At 38.2% G+C, this 21,993-nt stretch overlaps 1 protein-coding gene across 1 annotated transcript in view; it reads right to left on the reverse strand.

Moving 5' to 3' along the window:
* LOC145772602 (voltage-gated potassium channel regulatory subunit KCNF1-like) overlaps window positions 1-6,267 on the reverse strand; it is a 43,723-nt gene extending 37,456 nt beyond the window's left edge. The window contains exons 1-3 of the mRNA XM_082584462.1: window positions 6,194-6,267; window positions 5,334-5,458; window positions 2,723-2,832 (exon numbers count right to left, since the gene is read on the reverse strand). Coding sequence (XP_082440588.1) covers window positions 2,723-2,832; window positions 5,334-5,458; window positions 6,194-6,267 — 309 coding nt within the window. The remainder of the gene's footprint in view (window positions 1-2,722; window positions 2,833-5,333; window positions 5,459-6,193) is intronic.
* Window positions 6,268-21,993: the final 15,726 nt, after the last annotated feature.

Genomic DNA, 21,993 nt, shown 5'->3' on the forward strand with positions numbered 1-21,993 from the left:
GCAAGATTTCGAAACACAAAGGAATCAGATGCTTTGTCGTCTGCGGGAGAAGGAGCGTGGAAGCGGCAATACATCGAAGCCCTTGATTTGATTCAAGCTGAGCTTGATCGAAGATTCGACCAGGTGGATCTGCTTACTGCAGCCAACAGAGAGAAGGCCCTTCTGAGCTTTGGAGCCGGAGCAAGGAGCCTGAGCCGTGCATTTTCAACGGAGCAACGGAGCTGGAGCCGGAGCTCTATGCGAAATTCAAGTGGAGCTGGAACAGGAGCTGAAGCCAGTTATTTGAACAATAGCTCCGGCTCCGATGTATTCCATGAAATGCTACTACTATTGGCTGAATTCACATACTTTAACAGCAACCCCTCACAAAATTAAGAAATTATTTGCGTAATCATACGTCGAATTAACGAATATGTTTTGAAACGCGGTACTGCATGACATTTTGATGAAAGTACCTTAAATTTCATACAGTTATGCCATTTTTTAGCAACAGTTGACTGCAGGCAATTTTAAGCTTTAGAAATTAAATTGATATGTCGTCATTGTTTTAATGAAAGCACTTTTCGAAGCCTGGAGCTGGAGCCGGAGCAGTGGTATCAATAAGCTCCGGAGCAGGAGCTGGAACTGATTTACGATAAAAGAGAGCTCCGGAACTGGAACTGGAGCAACTTAATGTTTACGCCTGCTCCAAATCCCTGGACTGCAAACGACGTGGAAAGATCTGGTACTGAGATATGCTTACCCGATGCCTTCAGAAAAGATCGCCTAAAAACGGAACTTACCTTACTCAGCGATGTTGTAAGTGGAAAAACCGCAAACTCCGTTCAAAAGGCTGCTGAGATACTATTGCAACTAAACCTTCAAAAACTAGATCTTTTCAAAGAAACGCGAAAATTTGTGGAGTTCTGTCTTTGCCTCCCGGTTTCAGCTGCATCATCAGAAAGTTCTTTTCTGCTCTAAGACGCCTGAAGACGTGGTTGAGAAGCTCAATGACACAAAAAAGACTTACTCATCTTGCATTGGTGCATCTCCACCAAAACATTTTGGACACTGTCGAGTGTCGATGTCAGAGAACTCATGACACAGTTCATAGAGAAAACACCTGATCGAAAAGTAATCTTCGGGAGCTTGTGAGAACTCAATTCCACAAACTGTCGTTTTCATATCACTTCCTAATTTGTTCGTTTTCATTTTAATTTCCTGAACAGCTGCTTTGTTGTTGCCGTTGCTCATTTGTTACAAAGTGTGTGTTTTGGCGTCGTTTTTTCCACAGGGACGAATAATTCTTACTACCAGTCAAAAATGCTTTTCCATACAAGGGATCTGGGGGGCAAAGCCTCCCAGAAGCTGACAACACTACGTCAGCTTCAGCCCCCCTAGAGAAAATAGTTCCCGCGCCACTGGAACTTTATATTTATTCCTTTGCTTCCCAAACAGAGTAATATGGCGTACAGTCTGTACAGGGATATCTGAGTCTGTAGTAGGCTAGCCTGTGTATGCTCGATAAAATGGACAACATTATCATGTTACTTTGGGGGTCGCATTAACGAATCATTCAGATTTAAACAATTTGATATTTCGTGGTTGCTCAACTCAGCATGATTTTTTTGTGTACGAAAAGTGAAAGAAATTGATCTTGGAGCAACTGCATTATGTTGATTAGGGCAGTATTATCCTGGAAAATATTGGAGCCTTACCAAGCAGATATTCTGTAGTAAACAATACCAGGTATTAATACGAAAATTTCCGCTTTCATAACTGCTATCCAGGGGCGCCGGATCGGTTTTTGACTGGGGGGGCAAGATTATGAAAAAAGGGCACTTTTTTGCTGAAAGACCAATTTTGTTAAGTTTTAAGATAAGATATAGCAATAATGCTCATCCATCAGCTCATCATCGAGTGATGATACAAGTGTCCGGTATACAAAGAACAATGGCACGGAAGGGCATCATGCTATGTTATAATGATGTAACCTACTGTGATGCAGAAGTTTGCGTCGTGAATATTATTTTAAGGCAGAAATAAATGATTATAATTAGGCTAAAAGCTAATAGCTGAAATTGTTATATCGTGTTGCAAAATGTGCAGTAGCTTACATAACCTTAAAAGACACCGTTGCCCCCCGCTTCCGGCGCCCCTGCTGCTATCATAGGCTATTACTGATAAAAAGGCACTATATTATGAAATAAGCCGGGAATTGAAAAATACTCGTAACATATATAAACCAAAAGAATTTCCATTTGAAAAGAGACTTTTAAAAGAGAACAGACCAAACGACACTAGAACAAGAAAGTAAAATTCATGATGGAAGAGTGTCGCTTTGCTGACACCCGTCGTAATAAACTAAATTGGTTAGAGTTAGACAGGATAATTATTTCTCAATTTCCCGAATATGAGTTTATAACTTTGATTAACAAAAAACACATTTAACATTAGCCTACATTTAACTTGTTTAATTTTTGCAGGCAATCATACCCCTAGACAGGAAGCCTAAGTTATTCACTTGTGGCTAGAGACTCAGAGTCTCTCAATAAGCAAAAGCCTACATGGTCATTTCAATCAACTGTCGTTTGATCAATTGCTATTTGACCAGCTGTTGGGCCACGAGCTTATACTCTTATGTTTATCGTATTTCATTGTGATTGCACTGGTTGATGTTTATTCAAATAAATTTACACAATTTTTGCGTTCTATTTTCTAAGCTATGCTGCAACAAGTTCACCTCCAGCCTTAGTAAGCAGCTGTAATCCAAGTACGCTTCATCGATTTCCCAGTAAGCCATCTCCTCCCTCATTCTGATCAAACAAATCGAAAAAGGAACATGAACATACCCTGTGATAACAAAAGAGTTGTGAGGCAATAAGTTGAATCAGTGATTGTTTTCATTAATATTGAAAAAAGTTAATAGATTTGCATTTTTTTTTTGTTAGCAACAATTTTAACTACAAGCTACATGTTATATACAGCAATCCCCAGTTTATTGCAGCATAAACAGATGATTTACAACAAAGCAGTAAAATTAAATAACATCATTCTACCAAACAAACAAAAAAGCAGACCAAGTACAAACGCTTACAAGACTCGTGAGAAAAAATAAATATTATTAACTAAGTCTACATCTGCAAAAAGATAGCACGGGAAGTGTAATAACAATTTTGTTCATTTAGTACAATGATTATTATTCATCAGACATCCAACTATAAACTTCTTGCTCTGTAGACTAGGCTTCGACAAGATGTTGAAAATCATAAACAACTTTATTTCCTACTCGCCATTTTGTTGCCAAAAAGATTGAACCGTATGCCTGCGACTTTAAATTAAATTTTGAACTGCGCGTTATCATCGCCTGTGTATAAAGGTCGCCATGTATCGTGTTAAAACACGCTTCTTTGCTGTAAACTTATTACAGGAAAATACTTTTTAGTGACAAAGCAGTTGCTAAGAAATTGGTCTGATGTCAGTGCTGCCAAATGAGATCTAAACTTGGGCTTATACTGTATAGTATGGTTTCAGGCTTAACACTCTTTTTATTGCAGGTGTAGCTCCTGCTGCTCTTATGTTTCCTTGCGTCTTTTTGCCGTTGTGAAACCTGTGTTTCTTTAAGAATTTGTGTCGTTTATTAGGAATTTGAAGCGCTAGCAGTAACTGTGCGTTCTTCTGCATTCGGCAGTTTGATACACATATACGTAGTTTTGGCTCGGGTTCCAAATAGCGACTGTCAGAACAGCGACTGTCAATAGAGCGACTACACGACAGCGATTCATTTAAAACAGCGACTGTCAATAGAGCGACTACACGACAGCGATTCATCAAAAACAGCGACTGCCACAACAGCGACCTCACTTCTTTTATTAAATCCAAGGCTTACGCGCACACGCACTCTTTTACCACCTCCACACATACCTTCCATCCCCCACACCTCTCTACACACGTATGCACGCACAAATAGGCAAACACTGCGTAGTGAAAGATTGAAACCAAAAGGGACTTTAAAACAACATTTTATTTGGACTATCCATAGAAGTCACATGATTTAAAAAGAAATAGGCTAGTCAAGCCAAACAACAGAAAGTCGTCAAGCCTTGCAATAAAATTCAGGGTCTAGAAAAAGATTGAAACCAAAAGGGACTTTAAAACAACCAAAAGTCTTGCAATAAAAATCAAGCCACGTTTATTTCTAAATTGTGAGCAAGGGCTCGAAGGAACTGCCGCAGATCATACTGGCCTCGATTTTGCTGTACAACAGTGATTCGTGTGTTCATTGTCACGTATCTTTTCATTCGCTGAGTCAGGTCTCTGCCTTGTAGTAGCTGGGTTCGGTTTGGTTCGGTTTAAAGTGTTAAGTCGCTATCATAACAGTCGCTGTTTTAATGCAGTCGCCATTATGACAGTCGCTGTTTTGACAGTCGCTCACTTCATTACGTCGCTATTATGAAGTCGCCATTATGACAGTCGCTGTTTTGACAGTCGCTATCCGGCCTGGATGCCGTAGTTTTACGTCTTTTTAGCGTTGTGCATCTACCGCATGCCACATTACTGCATTGCTTGGAGCATTCTAATCACACTGAGTTTCCCTTCAATCAACCGTCCAGCGTTAAACTAAAATCAGTAGGCTATGATGTTTCTCAGTCATTGGGTGTTACTTTCAATCAGTTCACCACGGATTTATTTCTTGGAGTTCAGTTGTGGTGGTAGCTTAATTTTATGTTCTGAATCATGGGTTTGATCCGGTTTACCTTATCCTGTTAGCTGGGCATTATTTGGGTGCGACTTGTTTGAGTTAAAGCGCCCTGATGATTTGAAGATTTGTTTCTTTGTTTTCAATAAACTTATACTTGGGGAAGTCAAGATATCATTCTCAGATCATCTCCACCACCTATGTGCTTGAGATGTTGCTGCTATAATTACAGCTAGGTAATGAGCGGATGCTCTGGACTATTCGACGTCCGCTACACAGAAAATAGTTTAGTCAAATTTTACACCGGATCAAATTAAGCTTACTAACTAGGTGGGCTTTACCGTATAATTAATTAATTGGAACTAATGCGAAGTAAATGTATATGTTTGAATATTGCTGAATAAGTGAACACCCAGTTTCCCATCACAATAAACTCATTCCTACCTCACCAATGATACAGTGATTGCGGTTGACATGAGGTGATATTTTAGATTATAATACCGGTACCTTACTTAAAGCCATTTTTTATTGCAAAAAAATGAACACAAAAACAACTTTAATTTTTTTTGGTATGTAGCCAAGTTTTCATTTGGTTCTAAGTCAGAATTTAATCTCAAAATCAAATTAACAAGTAATCATTATCCTTGTTGCTGACCTCCTGCATACGCCTGGACAACGCAGCTGAAGCATTCCGGGTCCCTATCGAAGTAGAACTCAACAGATGATGACGTCAGGTCGTAGTCATCACACAGTGCAAGAATGTCATCATCCTTCATGAACCTAAGCAGAATAGACAGATAAAACCAAGCAACCACACGGCATTTAACATAATAAATTAAACTGGACATAAACTATAAACTACGAATGTTTTCGGCCAAACACATGTTAGCCCTTTTCAAGTAACGAAAAATAACTGATTTTACATCATCTGCATTGAAAATAAATAACTGAGCTACATATTGAATTGAAAAAAACTAAATGCATAAGAATGAAACGGCAAAGCAGGGAAGAAAGGCACATCACATGGCGGTTAATTCCGCGAGGCAAAAAGCATCATATGGTGAATTAACAAAAGACGTTTAGCAGATAGGAAGCGCAGTTGTTCGCCGCAGGCGCTTCCTATCTGAATGAACGAATAACATAAATCAGTCGATCGTATTGCAGTTAGAACACCACCCCAATTAAAGGATCAAAGTTTGCATAAGGTATTTCGAGTTGTGTTGTTATACACAACGATGATTCTTATGCATTTTTTTTCTATTCATTGTGTAAATCAGTTATTTATTTTCAATGTAGATGTAAAATCAGTTATTTTTCTTTACTTGAAAAGGGCTAACATGTGTATGGCCGAAAACGTTCGTAGCTTATGTTTAGTTTAATGTATTATGTTAAATGCCGTGTGGTTGCTTGGTTTTATCTGTCTATAGTTGAAGAAAGTCACCTCTCTATCAAAATTGTAGGCTACTAAGCAGAATAAACAGCAATTTTTATCAGCTAAACAACAGTTCGACGCACTGTTCATCTTTCTCTTCTTCTTGTAACTTCTTATAACTAGAACATGATGGTAATCTGTAATTTTTTTGGGGCATCTTAATAATATGAAATATTTTTGTTTATGAACTTCAATTAAGATTGTTGTAATCTGATAGGAAAATATCGTTATTAGCCTCCATCGCTCTTGTTTGTATATGTTCTAGTTTGGAAACAACAAAGCGATTTATTGCGCAGGTCATCAAGTTTCATAACTTACTATAAAAATTGTCTATCAACTAATATTAAGAGGAAGGGGTTTTCAAATTTAAAAACACAAAAGTTTTTAAACTCATTACACGAGTCATACTGGAATTCTGTTTTTTTTTAAATGGCACAATCAAGATGTAGTGTGAAACCTCTAAATAAAAGTAAACCCGAAACGAGGGACGCTGATAACAAATCATTATAAAATAAAAGAGAGAACCTGAGGGGATCGAAAGCACGGTACATAAATTCAACATGAATAAACCAAAATACGCAACAGTTTCTGTATTTTCAATATGTTTCTGTGTTGTAGATCAGTTTAAATAAATTCTTATTTCGTTATCCTTCCCAATTCCTCCTAAAATGATCTTTCTTTTAACTTACGTGGCTGTTATGACCACGTTGTTGTGGTCGCTTAAAATCAACGTCGGAATGTGGCTCGGGTTCCAAATAGCGACTGTCAGAACAGCGACTGTCAATAGAGCGACCACACGACAGCGATTCATTTAAAACAGCGACTGTCAATAGAGCGACTACACGACAGCGATTCATCAAAAACAGCGACTGCCACAACAGCGACCTCACTTGTTTTATTAAAACCATATTAAATCCATTCTAATTTTGTTTGGTGATCCAGTTTCACCCGACTTGTAGCCTATCCAAACTTAAGCCCAATGACACTCACCAAATGAAGACTTTTCACATGCTTTATTTAAAATATCAAAACACGTTTATGCTCACAATTTCGTTTTGATAATGTTAGCCTATTCATGAAGTTTGACTCTGTCGAAGCTGGTATACAAGTCTCCGCCTTAGTCAAAACTAACACATTGAAATTGACCAAAAATGTAAAATAAAACTTTGTAAAAAGCAATTAGTACAACATATAAAATACAGACACAGGAGCTAGTATTCAAGTCTATGCACCAGTCAAAATGCCATGACGTCATAGATTGGAATTGACCAACAAATAGAGCCTTCACTACTTTACCTTTGCTTTGCTATTTTCTAACCCTACAAGTTAAGGTTTAAGATGACAAAATAGCAAATGAAAGTTACAGCAGCAAAGGCATAAAACAGCTTTTGCCTGGATGGTATTCACACACTTCACCCTATATTTGGTCGATTCTGACTCATGACGTTTTTGACCAAGAAGCTGAGCATCTGTACTTCCAATACCTTAGCCTACTAATTCTAACTGTAAACTTGTAAACTAAAACTACCCTAGACTAGGCAATCATTGTCACGATGGGGCATTTTTATGGCACTTAAAGTGTTAAGTCGCTATCATAACAGTCGCTGTTTTAATGCAGTCGGCATTTATACAATCGCTGTTTGGAATGTCGCTCACTTCATTACGTCGCTATTATGAAGTCGCCATTATGACAGTCGCTATCCGGCCTGGATGCCCGGAATGTGATGCAATAAAATGCGATGATTGCAACACGCCGCCAAAATTATTATTTCAATAATTAGAATGAAAATTGCCACTCGGTAGCAAATAATAGCAGCATCATTTACTGTTAGTTTGTTACTATGTAATCAAAACTATTAAGCAAACACACATATGTAAAATTAACTATAGTTGCTTTACTGTATGCTTTCCATCGTGTAGCTTTCCCTCTTTACGTTATACTTCCCATCGTATCACTCACTAGCCACATTGTCTGCTTATCAAAGGAACTTATTCGAAGATAGTGACACAGAGAAGGAAACTTTTTGGAGACAGTCCATTTTGGCGGCTGTATTCGATCAACAATGCCTGCTTACCTATACTGTACGTCTTACAACGAACTCTCACATTTTTTACCACACAAAGCTCTATCATCTTCGTTTCAGGCACGTTCATATAGCAGGAAGATATTACCGTTTTTCATATTCAGAGGATTGCCTTTTATGTATGAAGTTTATTTTCTTGTTTCTAGCTTTACCTTGCTACAAAGGATTTGCAAAAAAAAAATTACATTTCGTTGTAATTCGCATGTAGGATACTGTGGGTTTCTTTTACTACTGGTTTCCATTGACAATCATAGTCATTCAAATTTCTCTGGCATTTGACAGTCGTACAAAATACTTTGTATAAGACTTCGTATGGGATAATTATAAGTTTGTTTGATGACTTGTTATGTTGACACTCACTCTGAGCTAGTGGACCGGGAGATTGGCTTCTTGAAAAGTAGATTTTAGTTCAAAAGAGTTTGGGAAATAAAGAGGTTGGGAAATAAAGAGGTTGGGAAATAAAGAGGTTGGGAAATGAAGAGGTTGGGAAACAAAGAGGTTGGGAAATAAAGAGGTTGGGAAATAAAGAGGTTGGGAAACAAAGAGGTTGGGAAATAAAGAGGTTGGGAATAAAGAGGTTGGGAAATGAAGAAGTTGGGAAATGAAGAGGTTGCGCAATAAAGAGGTTGGGAAATAAAGAGGTTGGGAAATAAAGAGGTTGGGAAACAAAGAGGTTGGGAAATAAAGAGGTTGGGAAATAAAGAGGTTGGGAAATAAAGGGGTTGTAAAATAAAGAGGTTGAGAAATAAAGAGGTTGGGAAATAAAGGGGTTGGGAAATAAAGAGGTTGGGAAATGAAGAGGTTGGGAAATGAAGAGGTTGGGAAATAAAGAGGTTGGGAAATAAAAAGGTTGGCAAATAAAGGGGTTGGGAAATAAAGAGGTTGGGAAATAAAGATGTTGGGAAATAAAGAGGTTGGGAAATAAAGAGGTTGGGAAATAAAGAGGTTGGGAAATAAAGAAGTTGGGAAATAAAGAGGTTGGGAAATGAAGAGGTTGGGAAATGAAGAAGTTGGGAAATGAAGAGGTTGGGAAATAAAGAGGTTGGGAAATGAAGAGGTTGGGAAATAAAGAGGTTGGCAAATAAAGAAGTTGGAAAACAAAGAGGTTGGGAAATAAAGAGGTTGGGAAACAAAGAGGTTGGGAAATGAAGAGGTTGGGAAATGAGGAGGTTGGGAAATAAAGAGGTTGGGAAACAAAGAGGTTGGGAAATAAAGAGGTTGTAAAATAAAGAGGTTGGGAAATGAGGAGGTTGGGAAATGAAGAGGTTGAGAAATGAAGAGGTTGGGAAATGAGGAGGTTGGGAAATGAAGAGGTTGGAAAATAAAGGGGTTGTAAAATAAAGAGGTTGGGAAATGAGGAGGTTGGGAAATAAAGAGGTTGGGAAACAAAGAGGTTGGGAAATAAAGGGGTTGGGAAATGAAGAGGTTGGAAAATTAAAGAGGTTGGGAAATAAAGGGGTTGTAAAATAAAGAGGTTGGGAAATAAAGAGGTTGGGAAATGAAGAGGTTGGGAAATGAGGAGGTTGGGAAATGAAGAGGTTGGAAAATAAAGAGGTTGGGAAATAAAGAGGTTGGGAAGTAAAGAGGTTGGGAAATGAAGAGGTTGGGAAATGAAGAGGTTGGGAAATAAAGAGGTTGGGAAATGAAGATGTTGGGAAATGAAGAGGTTGGGAAATAGAGAGGTTGGATATATTTGTGATAGCAGAACCGAAGCAACAATATTGTTGGGCAACACCAAAAATCCCAGCATTTTGATCTACAAGGATGAATGCAAATTAGCAGGAACATGATAAATATAACTATCGCGTTTTCCGATTTGCGTCTTTGAATGACACTCATATAAGCCTACTTCTGATAAAAATGACCTTATAAACATTTATACAAACTTACCTGTGGTGAAGCAACTTGGCAAGCCTTGTATGTGGGAACTGTTTTAGGTGATAAAATTTCAACTGAAACAATTGACCGCCGACGTTCGCAATCAAGATATCACTTGCTTCCATACTCTCTAGGGACTGATTTGCATGTAGCGCAAATGAACCTAACTAAGCAGCCGCTGTCACGATTGTAAACTTGAAAACCTAATCGAAATTTTCAATTGACTTATTGAATGCCATTCATTAAGATGAGTAGCTCGGGTAACAATGTTTATGGATGCAATGAATAATAAAATAAAATCAAACAATAAATACTATCAATACTATGAGAAGTACTCAATGCCAAGCAAAAAGCCAAGCAGAGCAATTACATCAAATATAGTTAGCCTACTATAGACTATCCTCAGAAAGAATAACGTACACCATGGCCACCTAAAGATACGGCCTGATTTGTCACATTTTGCAGAAATTTCCCGGTTTTTTTTAACTTTGGGCGAACGTTTAAATAAATTTTTCTAAAAATTAGATTTTTACGCTTTCTTTATTCTTTTCCCCAGATGACACAATAGGTTTTAACATCCTCACATGTTGAAAAACAAAGAAAATTTGATTTTGAAGATTTTAGTCAGACTGTTAATTTTTCAATAACAGTCTGATTTAGCGTTTTTCAACTTACTTTTTCTCATTTGCTGCTGCTTCCCCAAGGCAACAAAAAAGTTTTGTGTCATTAGGAAACCGCAAAAAGTAAAAACATCTCAAAAAATATCAGTCAAGCACTAGCAGTAACCGTAATCAAAATCTGCAAAATGTGACAAATCAGGCCGGATCCCTAGGTGGCCATGCGTACACCAAATTTATAAAATATTTAGGCTATTGGTGTACCGGTAAAAAAAACACCTAATTTTAAAAAAATAGTTGTGCTGAATTAGGGATGATCTCTGGGCTTGAGACAATAATGATTCATAATAGCCTATATATTTTGGCTGGGAGCAGATTTTCATTGTTACGATCAGTGGCGTAGGCTATACTGAAATTGGCCACGAACAATAGCGGATCTAAAAAAGCAATTGAAAGGAGATCCAGAGATTCAACAATTTGTGGACTTTTAACTTTTTTGTGAATTTTGTGAAGCAAAACAAGCAATGAAAGTATTTAGGTCCAAAAAATAAAAAGAATCTGGTGAGGGGTCCCCTAAAAAAATTGGACAAATATAACCTTTCTGTGGTCGCTTTTGGTACATTTTTAGGCCCAATAATCGTTTTTTGGTCCAAACGTAGGCTACACTTATAGCCTATGTTTGATCAAATTCATCAAATTAAAATTGTTCTTCTGTAGAAGTTTAAGTTAGGCTACAAGTTTTAGTTAAAACATTGAAGGTAGGCTACATTTTAAATGAAATTTGATCAAGATCCAGATGTAAGTCTGATTTAAAAAATGCACTGTACGAGTACGGCCTCGATAAAATCAAAGATAAGACAATAGAGTATTGCTGCTAACTAGTTGTTGCTAATTAGTAGTAAACATGGCCAGAAAGGGAACCGATTGGCACTTGCGGCATTTGGTTCCCTTTCCTCTAAACCAGTGGTTCTCAACCTTTTTGTTGTCACGGACCCCTTTAGACAAATTATTAATTCTGCGGACCCTTAGCTAAATTTTGCCTGAAACTCAATTAACATACTATTGACTATTGCAAAGAAATTTATTTTCACACGAGTCAGTTCAATCACAGTAGCCTACTATTGACTATTGTAATAATTATGCTACTCAACTACTGATACGGTGTCATATTGCATTGCCGCTGTGACTCCTGCAGCAAGTATCAGCACAGTTGCTCAAATAAGAAAATGAATGGATTGTTCAAGAAATGTCAGCAGTATTTGAATATTAAGGTGACCCAAAGTGCCATGCCGAAACTTTTTCAACGTAAGCAAATTTAATGAGATGGTTGTTGTTGCCTTTCCTGAACTAAATGACTGAACTGAGGTTGAGTTTTTGACAATGCAACACGCATGTCATCTTCAACGTCCACTGTCCAGGCGATTTCGATGTTGTTTTTATTATAACAAGAGCTGAGAATCCTGCCTCGCAAAGGTTAAGTGGTTATGAATGGTAACAATACAATAATCGCTTGCTTTGCCAAGAATGGGTAGGTTTGCAGTTGTGAGCACCAATATTCTTCCACAGTTTTTGAATGAAACTCAATGCGTAATAACTCTTTTGATCTCAAATCAATTAGGTCATTTTTACTGAGATCTTCATCGCTAATGTTGTTCAAGTCAAAAAGAAAAGGATTTCAAATCCATGTTTCAACTTCGTTCGGCAGGTGTTCTAAATTAAAATAACGTTGAAATGAGATTTGCAGGGTTTCAAGTGTGCGCAAAATTTTTCTCTCATAGAGATCAAAAGAGTACGTTCTCTTTGAGTTTCATTCATCAAGATAAGATCTTCTAACATTGGAAAGTTAGCATAATTACCTGCTTCCAATCTACGTTTCCAAACCGGCAACTTGACTAAAAACGCTTTCAGTTTTTCAGCTGCATCAATTTATTGTCACACCTGGTCCTTGAATGCCACGATTGACATTGTTAATATGACCGAAAATATCGGCTAAGTAGGCCATGCCGTATAGAAAACTTTTACTCTCAAACAATTTTGAGAGGGGACTTCCTTTTGCTTTCAAAAGAGTTGCTACCGGTACCTCATTTTTTAGCTGCTGCAGTCGTTTTAAAACTTCTCTAGATAACCAACGTACCTCAGAATGATACAAAAATAGCCTACTCCGTAATCTGACCCTACTTCTTGACAGAGTGCTTTAAAAGTAGGCTACGGTGGTTTACAGGAATTTCTTAGAGACTTGCTAGTAAAGTTTTGCTGCTAAGGCGTAGCCTAACTGCAAGAAGCAATGGGTAACAACCACGCGAGGAGCTTCGTTTTTTACTAAAGCAGCAAATCCGGATTGTTCCGGATCATAGCTGGTGCTTCATCCGTGCATAGGCTATAGAACAAAGTTTTTTTTTTCAAAATTCATCAAGGTAATCACGGACCTCCAAATGCTTTCTCACGGACCCCAGGTTGGGAATCACTGCTCTAAACAAATCAAAAACAGATAACTTTTCATCGTTTTTGTAATTTTTTCTTGCTTGCTCAATCACATTTCATTAACTTATTAGTTGCTGGGAACGTGTGTTTCAGCCCGGGTTTCAGCAATGGACTAAAGAGATAGAAATTTTTTATTTGTCCGGAAAACTTTAGGAAAAACTCGATATTTGATGCAATATTTCATAGTAGCCTAAACATATTATTCAATACTCACTAAACTAGTTAACTATAGAATGAAGCCCCCACCCCACCACATCAAATGTAGAAACACTGCAAACGAATTTCCGAAAGAAAGGTATGTTGGGAAAAAAGCTATTTGAAACTTAACTTCAAGCTCAAGCCATACATCGAAGGGTACCTGCAACTTTCACAGGAATCCAGTCTTAATTGGATGAGCTTGGTCAGTGGTCACACACAAAGTGCGCGCCTTGGAAACGTTTCTCTTTTGTAGAAGGTTAGTGCCCCAAAAAACTCTTTTCTAGATTCGCTACTGAGCAGCAAACATGACATAGCAAAGTGACTTGAATAATTATAATTCGAATGTATTTTCTGCAACTAAGACTGGAATAGAGCGATTTCATATAGCTTGTCGTTATTCTGTCTAAGAGTGACTCTTACAACTCTTAAAGAGTTGAATGCACCAACAGTAGATCATTTAATGATGAAGCAGTTTTTCGGATTTTCCAAATTATTTAGCCAACTAATGTATTTTTTCTTATGCTTCAACCTAATCCACTATTTAGAAATGCTGATTACTGATCCATCAATGAACTTCGCTCAAACTAATTCTAATGCTAACCAGACAGTTTGCTTAATTGGCCGCTTAAAAGGTCCACGGTTGGTGTATCCAATCCTAAATCACTCATTTACGTAGAACAGCCTTTCGTGTGAGTGTTGATCAAGTACTCCAAGATTGTGCTTTCAAAAATGTCTAAGAATTAGGCTGCATCAACTGCAATCTCTTGAGAGTTAACTTATTGAGTGATACTTCATCAGCAAAGTTTATTTGTTTTTGTTTCAGATCGTTAAGCGACATACTTGCCACAGATCGTCCAGCTAACTTCCATTCCAAGGGATAGAGTCTGTGAAGAACCAGAACAATTATTTTCATTGATTTTATAGACTTTTTGCCACTAAAGGTAATTGAACAAATTTTGAAGCATTAAGACAGGGGTGTGCAACCTTTATTACAGGAGGGCCAGATATAAATAACTCGGTGAAGCCGCGGGCCACACGTTTATTTAACATGATTTCTAGGCTAATAGTTGCAGGCACAAAAAAGTAGTTTTGTTGTTATTCATGTTATTCTTATGGCGTTATTAGGGGCTATCTCCTTTCAGAAATAATAAGTTAAGACACATAAATTTCTGAAGAAAACTGCTATTCTAATTTATTGTGACACCGTCTTTAGACGAGTTCAGTGAGAAATTTGCAGCTGGCTTCTTTTCCTAACGGCATTTTTCCAAATTTAGTTTAATGGAAGTGCTCGCAATTCGAGTCCATTTTCCAAGTGTTTGTCTGTCAAAACCGATCGATAGGGTGATGTCATGACGCCCATTTTAGAAAAAAAATGTTTGCACAAATAGGCTACGTTGAACCAAAAAGAGACATTTTTGAAGCCATGGATTTTTTCAAATGTAGAAAGTCATCTTAGTTGAGATGTTTCGTGAAAATCGCCAAGATTCATTTCTAAATACTTTGCTTTCAAATCCTTTTTTCTCTTGAAGATCAATAAGTTCAAGTTATATCTGCTGGTGCTTTGTCAATGTCTGTGTTGAATGGCGAAGAGAACATACCAAACAAATGTTCATGAGATTTGAAGTCCTTGAAACGAGCCAAAAATTCATACAATGTTTTCAAGTTGGTCTGCAAATTCAGTTTTCTTCTCAGGATGCATTCCATAGTCTCTCAAAGTTGGAAAGTGAAAAATATTTCCTGTCTGTACGTGAGCTTTTCAAAGTCGTAAATTGTTCATAATGCCTTTTATGTGACCATACATTTTTACTTTCCACAAATAATTAAATGCAATGGATTAGCGGTGGCCGGTAGAAGATTTCTAAAATGGTTAACAGAAGGTGTGAAATCTACAATAATCCGCTCCACAACGAATTGTTCCCACGTACCAGACTAAACTAAATTGTAAACACGTTGCGCGGGCCAGACACAATTCAGAATTGGCACATCTTCGCGGGCCGCAGAATTTTTCTTCGCGGGCCGCACGTTGCACACCCCTGCATTAAGACTTTGCTTTTAGCGTTCAATCCCACTAGTTATAATTAAATAGTATGGTTTTGTGAAAACTATCATGATATTTATGGTCCAATATAAGCTGATGAGCTTATTAGTTGAGCAAGTTAAGTAACAGACAGGTTGTCAAAAAACAGAAATCAAAGTGTTAAAACAATGGACTTTGTTAGTGGAGTTTGTTACGACAATAATCGATTAATTTAAGCGTCTAAAACGTAGCGTGCATATACAAGTAGAACATACAATTAGGGATGTCCATTTATGTTCGCAAGTGATATGCAGCATGACGAAACAATGACATGGTGATCCGCCAATCGTCGAATGAAAGCAGTGATTGATTGGGTAAGTGACATAAGCTTCGTGCGTGTTCAAGCAATTTGTCATGCTTGGATGAGAAGATTCCCGCAAAAGAATAGCCTATAAGAACCAGCAAGCCAGTAGGTTAGATCTGTGTATTTTTATTAGCCTATGTTTTGAAAGTCATTATATTATTATAGGGTCATTTTTATTTTGACCTAAAAATACTTTTTTTGACTTTATTTGTATCAAATTTTGACCTTATTTTGACCTAACGAAATTGCTTATTTGTAGAGGCCACAGTTCTTCCTTGAATTGATACCAGTTTCTCAAACATAATATTTTGTCGATTTCAGACCCAAACGTAATATTTTGTCAAAAAGTCAAGGTGTTTTATTGATTATAAAAAGTGTGAATGTCAGTAGGCTATTCCTAAAATCCAAACTGTTGATCTTCGAAAAGACTACGTTTGTGAAAAGGAACTGTTTAGGAATTATTTAAACACGTAACAATAAATAAACAATGGACAATTTGCGGTAAAAGTTATTGCTGATCCAAGTGGGCTTTGAGACATATTTCCTGCTTTTATGGGGTCGCAGTTCTTGATTTCCAGTGCTTCAACGAGGATTTTGACAAAAATTACTCTCAAGAAACACAAAAAGTTTTTCAAACGCCATAATTTGACAAATTTTAACTTTATTGAAAATTTTGACTTTATTTTGACCTAGCCTATAAACTTCTTAGAAACAGTCTATAGTAAAAAAGAGTTTTTTGGGGTACTAAGTTTCTACAAAAGAAAAGCGTTTCCAAGGCGCACACTTTGTGTGTGACCAAGCTCATCTAATCAAGACTGGATTCCTGTGAAAGTTGCAGGTACCCTTCTAGGTGCTGAAAACAACTTTATTCTCTGATTCGTGGACAGAAGAGGTCCTTAGAATTTTTTGACTTAATTGACTTTTGCAGGCCCTAATTATTAATAAATAGTGTGTTAAAAAAATACTGTACAATGAATGAACATATACCTACTGTCAAGAAAAAATAATAATAATAATAAAATGATAGTAATGGGTAACATGTTACCAAGAGTACTTTTAGAACTAAATTTTCTACGTGTATGTAAGCTACGGTCTTGAAATTATTGGAAAAGAATCTAGCTTGGAGATAGATTAAGATTTTCAATATTTTTCTTAAAGCTTTTTAGAGACATATGCTTTTGTTTCTGATGGAAGGTGGGATTTTATTCCACATGACTGGTCCAATATACTTTATCGATTGTTGGGAAACGCTATGTCTATTGTCTGCAGTAGATTGGGATTAATGACGAGTTGCTTCTCGTTGTTTGTCTGTTTGAATTTTTACGCATGAAGACACGTGAAAACAGGGCTGTTGACAGGATTTCTCGGGCCGGGTACCAATTTATTTTCGGGCCCCTTCATCGACAATGTTATGAATATAAAGGTTGTGTACAAACTTTTATTGATGTCGTTTAAACATGGTCATTTAACAAACCCTGTACAATCTTAAATTTTTTTGAACCGCAAAACTTACTATCTTTGTCTAGCGGTTGCTTTTTCGAATTTTTATTTGTCATATGGCGCTAGAGTATTACTTCCCGATTCCATTGATGTTTCACTGGTTATTCTAGACTCACAAGATGATAATTTACAGCAAAGTTAGTGCAGACAGTCAGAAAGTTTTCAATTTGATTTGGGAAAGGTGTTTGGGCCTATAGGTCAAACATATGCTGATTGCTGCAATCTGAAAAGCGGTTTTGGTTTAATTTTTAGTGCAGAAATAGGGATAGCAATCTTCTTACCTGTGCCACTTCAGTTTTTGAGTTTGAACGAATGTTAGCCTGTTTATTTTGAAATTCGTGTTTCGGGTAATATTCGTGGTTAGGGAAATCACTATACTAGACTAAATTCTTATTTTACTTTTTGGTGGCTGAAGTGGCTATTTCACCACCAGAAAGCTGAAGCTGAAACTCGAAATCGATCACTGGGTAGAGGCAATTATCGTAAAGTTTCTTGCCCAGAGAAACAACAGCAAGTGTTGGTGGCTGGAGTCGAACATGCAGGCTCTCGACTGCGAGCCCAACTCGCTAACCACTCGGCCACTGCTGGCGACTCTTGCGGCAACATTTTTTTGGATAAGTTTGCGCTTGAGGCTACGCCGTAAAGTTTTCGCGTTTTTTTAGCGCATACCGTCAACGCATACTTTTTAATGTATTTTTTTCGCTACAACACGCCAATACCTTCCAGCGCTGCAGTTGAAAAAATGTTTTCAATGGGCAAAGACATACTGGAACCAAAACACAGCAAAATGTCAGATGAACACTTTCAGATGCTTGTGTTTCTTCGTAGAAATTCAAAATAAAACTTGTTTGTTTCGAGTGGTTTATACCGTGTGAATGTTTGGCACCTAACCAACAAAATTAGTTTACGCTAGTGTATGCGCTGACGCCGCCAACTTTTTTTCCACGTTGCGTTAACGCATGTGGCGTATAGTTTTTCGAACGTTTGCGTTTACGCTGACGGCGTCAATATTTTTTGTATGCGCGTACATCACTGCAAGTAGCCTATGCCAAACTTCCAGGAATATCCTATCAAGGTCTTATGTCAGTCCGAGGATAAAGATTCAAAACCAACGATATGGGGGAATAAATGTTCAGAAGGGTTGAAGCCGATCCCGGTCTTGATTCACGTTTGAGTTTTGTCGTTTTAACTTTTTTTGCTATGCTTGGCATGTTTTGTTGTTGTTGTGATTGTCAGAAATAAAAACAAACTGAGGAGTTTGAGCTGGGATGGTTTGGTTTTGAATCTTTATCCTCGGACTGACAAAGCCTTGATAGGTTATTCCTGCTGGTAGTTTCGCATACTGGTTGAGGCTCTTGACACAGGGCCGGTTACCAAGATTGACAGAGTGAAATTTCCGATTGTTGAAGTGTTGTTGCCGAAGAAGTATTTCATTCACTAGGTTCCACTGAATGGAGAGCAGTCCTGAAATGCGTTGCTTAAGCGCACACCCCGAGAGTCGAACCAGCGCCGCATGATCTTGAGCCGGGCGCATAACCACTGAGCTAACAGGGCGGACATCGGATGCAATCAAAATACAGTAGAATTCGCCTATAACGGCTTCGTTTACAACGTTAATTTGCCTATTACGTCACGTTACGTTACGTCATTGGCAAAACTCGCTCTTTTAATGCAGTTTCTTGTAAAATTAGGCAAACTTTGTTTTAGAGACATAGGTTGATTGTTTTTTTTGCGAGATTAATACAGTTTTATTATTTATCAATTCTCTCCTTGGTTGATCCAAAAAGCGATCTTATTCCGGTAAGTCACTAACTTTTATGCTTTAAAGTCAACCCAAAGTTTAGAAAATGAAACGTCATAGAGGTCATACGTCTTGATGAGTGTCAAACAAAAAGTTTTGAGACAATGAAGTTACTTTACTTCTGATAAATTCAAGTTTTGTATAACGAATAGCTGTTTAGACGTTAATCTAGATCGAACAAGCGATCTCAGCAGTTACAGATGGCTTGCATCCTTGCACAGTTTGACGTGAAATTACATCATAGGTTGAAGTGTTTCTTGCAAACAATATATTAACATCCGTAAATTCAATTTGAAAGGTTGAAACCCCCAAACTCCCCTTCCTTGGCTACGCCACTGGTGCAAGACAGTGATATATTATTTAATTTCTCTTGTTTTCTACTGTTATTGTCTATTGCAATATAGCCTACCAAAAGTCCCACATTTTTGACATGTCTGATCTGTTAAAAAAAATAAAATACAAAATAAATCACAGTTGGATTCCATATGGAACTTGCAACTGCCATGGCTAGCGAAATTCTGCGTTGCTTTTTTCCAGATTGAAAAACCATTTTTACAAATGCTTCACTGAAAGTAAAAATAATCAATTAAAACGCCAACCCCAGCCAGCTAAATCTATTGATTTTACATCGATTCAACGTTGTAGGGCGTTGAATCGATGTAAAAGATGCACAAGCTTGCTCGCGGGGACGCAAGTCTTCCAATTTAAAGGCAAAAAAATGAGAAAAGAATTTTACTACAAGTGAAACGTATTTTAACGTCTAATAAACGTAGGAACATGTTGACTTTAGTTGCATTATTTTGTCATACTGCATTTTTTGCATCTTAATACGTATATAATATAATTGTTCGCTCATTGTGTGTTTTAAACTTTATCGCCATTATATTGCGCTTGAAATCTTCGTGGATAGGATAAAGAAACATCAAGAATAAAAAATCATTTAACACCGTGGAGCAAAATTGCAGTTTAATAGAATAAACTACCAAGCTGTTGAAAACTCGACAGGGAAAGCAAAATGTGGCATCCTTATAGCTTCTGAATACTCCAGCCAGAGATAGTCATCAAACCACTGGTTACTTACTGTATTACTTTAGTAGACTTCGTTGAGTTCAATCTACATTATATCCTTGAAACATTGAATGGCCCACTGCTGTATGCACTGCCACCACTCAAGAACCAAGCAAGAGCCAATCTGCTGAACAGCCGGTAACAATTGTTACGTGACAGGCAGCAGGCAAAGTATACGTGAATAGAATCACAAAATCGTAATAATAATAATAACAGCAAGATAAGTAAGTTTAAAATAAAAGAGAAAGCTTTTACCCCCCTCCTCCCCTTGCAACTTGAGTTGACTTCAGGTTGGGATCCAAATAAAAAAAAAAAACAATATGTAAGAACATAAATAAAAATTAAAAAGATGATGCCCAAAACATTGGGGGGCAGCTGCCCCGCCTGCCCCCCTCTGCCGGCGCCACTGCCTCAAAGCAATCCTCGATGTCTTGGGTTAAGAGTGTGACCTGATCTACAGTGGATTTTCCGCGCCGAAACCCAGCTTGCTCTTTTGGAAGGAGCAGGTCGATGATTGGGTTGACGCGTGCGTAGATCAGTCTTTCGAGGATCTTGAAAGAAATACAGAGGAGGGATATCGGACGATAACTCCTTGGGTCCTCTGGTGGCTTGTGAGGCTTAGGGATCGCAACTACTAAAGCTCTTCTCCAGATTTTTTGGATTGTGAGGTGGTGCAGGCAGGAAGAGAGGAACCTACGTAACCAAGACTTTAGGGTATGGCCAGCATGGAGCACAAGTTCAGGGCAGATCTTATCCGGCCCTGGAGACTTGTGTGGTTTCACTAGGCGAAGGGCGGTGGCGAATTCCTCTGGAATGAAACCTCCAGAGATTGCTTCCTCTTGTGGTGTTTCCCCCCCAAATGACAGATACTTTCTTGGCAACAAGGGGGGTGCCTTGCGGTTTCTTTGTCTTGTAGACCCCGTTCTACACTACCTGGGGAGCGATGGCATTAGCAGAAACGGGGCACTGACGAGGAGAGTTTGCTGAGCGCCCAGTGAGGTTATTGATGATGCTCCATGCTTTGCGGCTTGAGTGTGAGAAGTCGATGGTTTGGAGAGCTTCGTTCCATCGCTCAAGCTTCTTTGTGTCCAGCCGCTCAAGTAGTCTGGTGGCGGCTGTGTTAGAAGCAGCACCACTTTGTGGCGCTTAGGTAGGAGCGACAGAGAGCTTAATTCACACTCAGAGTGCCAGCATGGCAGTGACGTTTCGGTGGCTTAAACCGTTGGGAAAGCAACTTGGAAATATGCTGCAGCAAGGTAGTAGGCACGAAGAGCGTAATCGTCGGGCGAAGCCCGAAGTCGTGTTGCCGAAGGCAACACTTCCAATGGGGGTCTGTATGGGGGCCACCCCCAGAAATTTTTGAAAAACACTTCCAATTTGGTGCGCTCTGAGAGCATTTCCAAAACAAATCAAAAATAAAAATCTGTCAAATTGTGCTTCGCCTATGTCGTGATCATACATCTATTTAATGTTTAGAAGTCATGAACAATCTTAATTTTAACGTTGCAGGACCAAAATCCAGTGTTAGACATGGAATAATAGTTGTCTAAATATTTAATTCGTCACGAATGTTCATTCTCAGATATTCAGTTAGGCCTACACTACAAAAACTAACACTCAGGCTATGCTGTTTTCCACCAACTCGAATAAGCTACAATGTGACTAAATTTGGAGCTACCCAGTACTCGCCATCTTTTCGCCTTTATGATGCGGTGCTGTGTACCGTGACGAGAGACCATTCTGTGCGTTTGACGAGATAGTCTAGCGATTGTAGCCTACGCATTGACGTCACTGGGAAAGCAACTCTAACCATAACACATCTGATTGGCTAAGCAGCTGGTGACGTTTTGCAAAATAAGTGAGGATTGGATAAAA

Source organism: Aplidium turbinatum, chromosome 6 (assembly GCF_918807975.1).
Source record: "Aplidium turbinatum chromosome 6, kaAplTurb1.1, whole genome shotgun sequence".
NCBI classification, from domain to species: domain Eukaryota; kingdom Metazoa; phylum Chordata; class Ascidiacea; order Aplousobranchia; family Polyclinidae; genus Aplidium; species Aplidium turbinatum.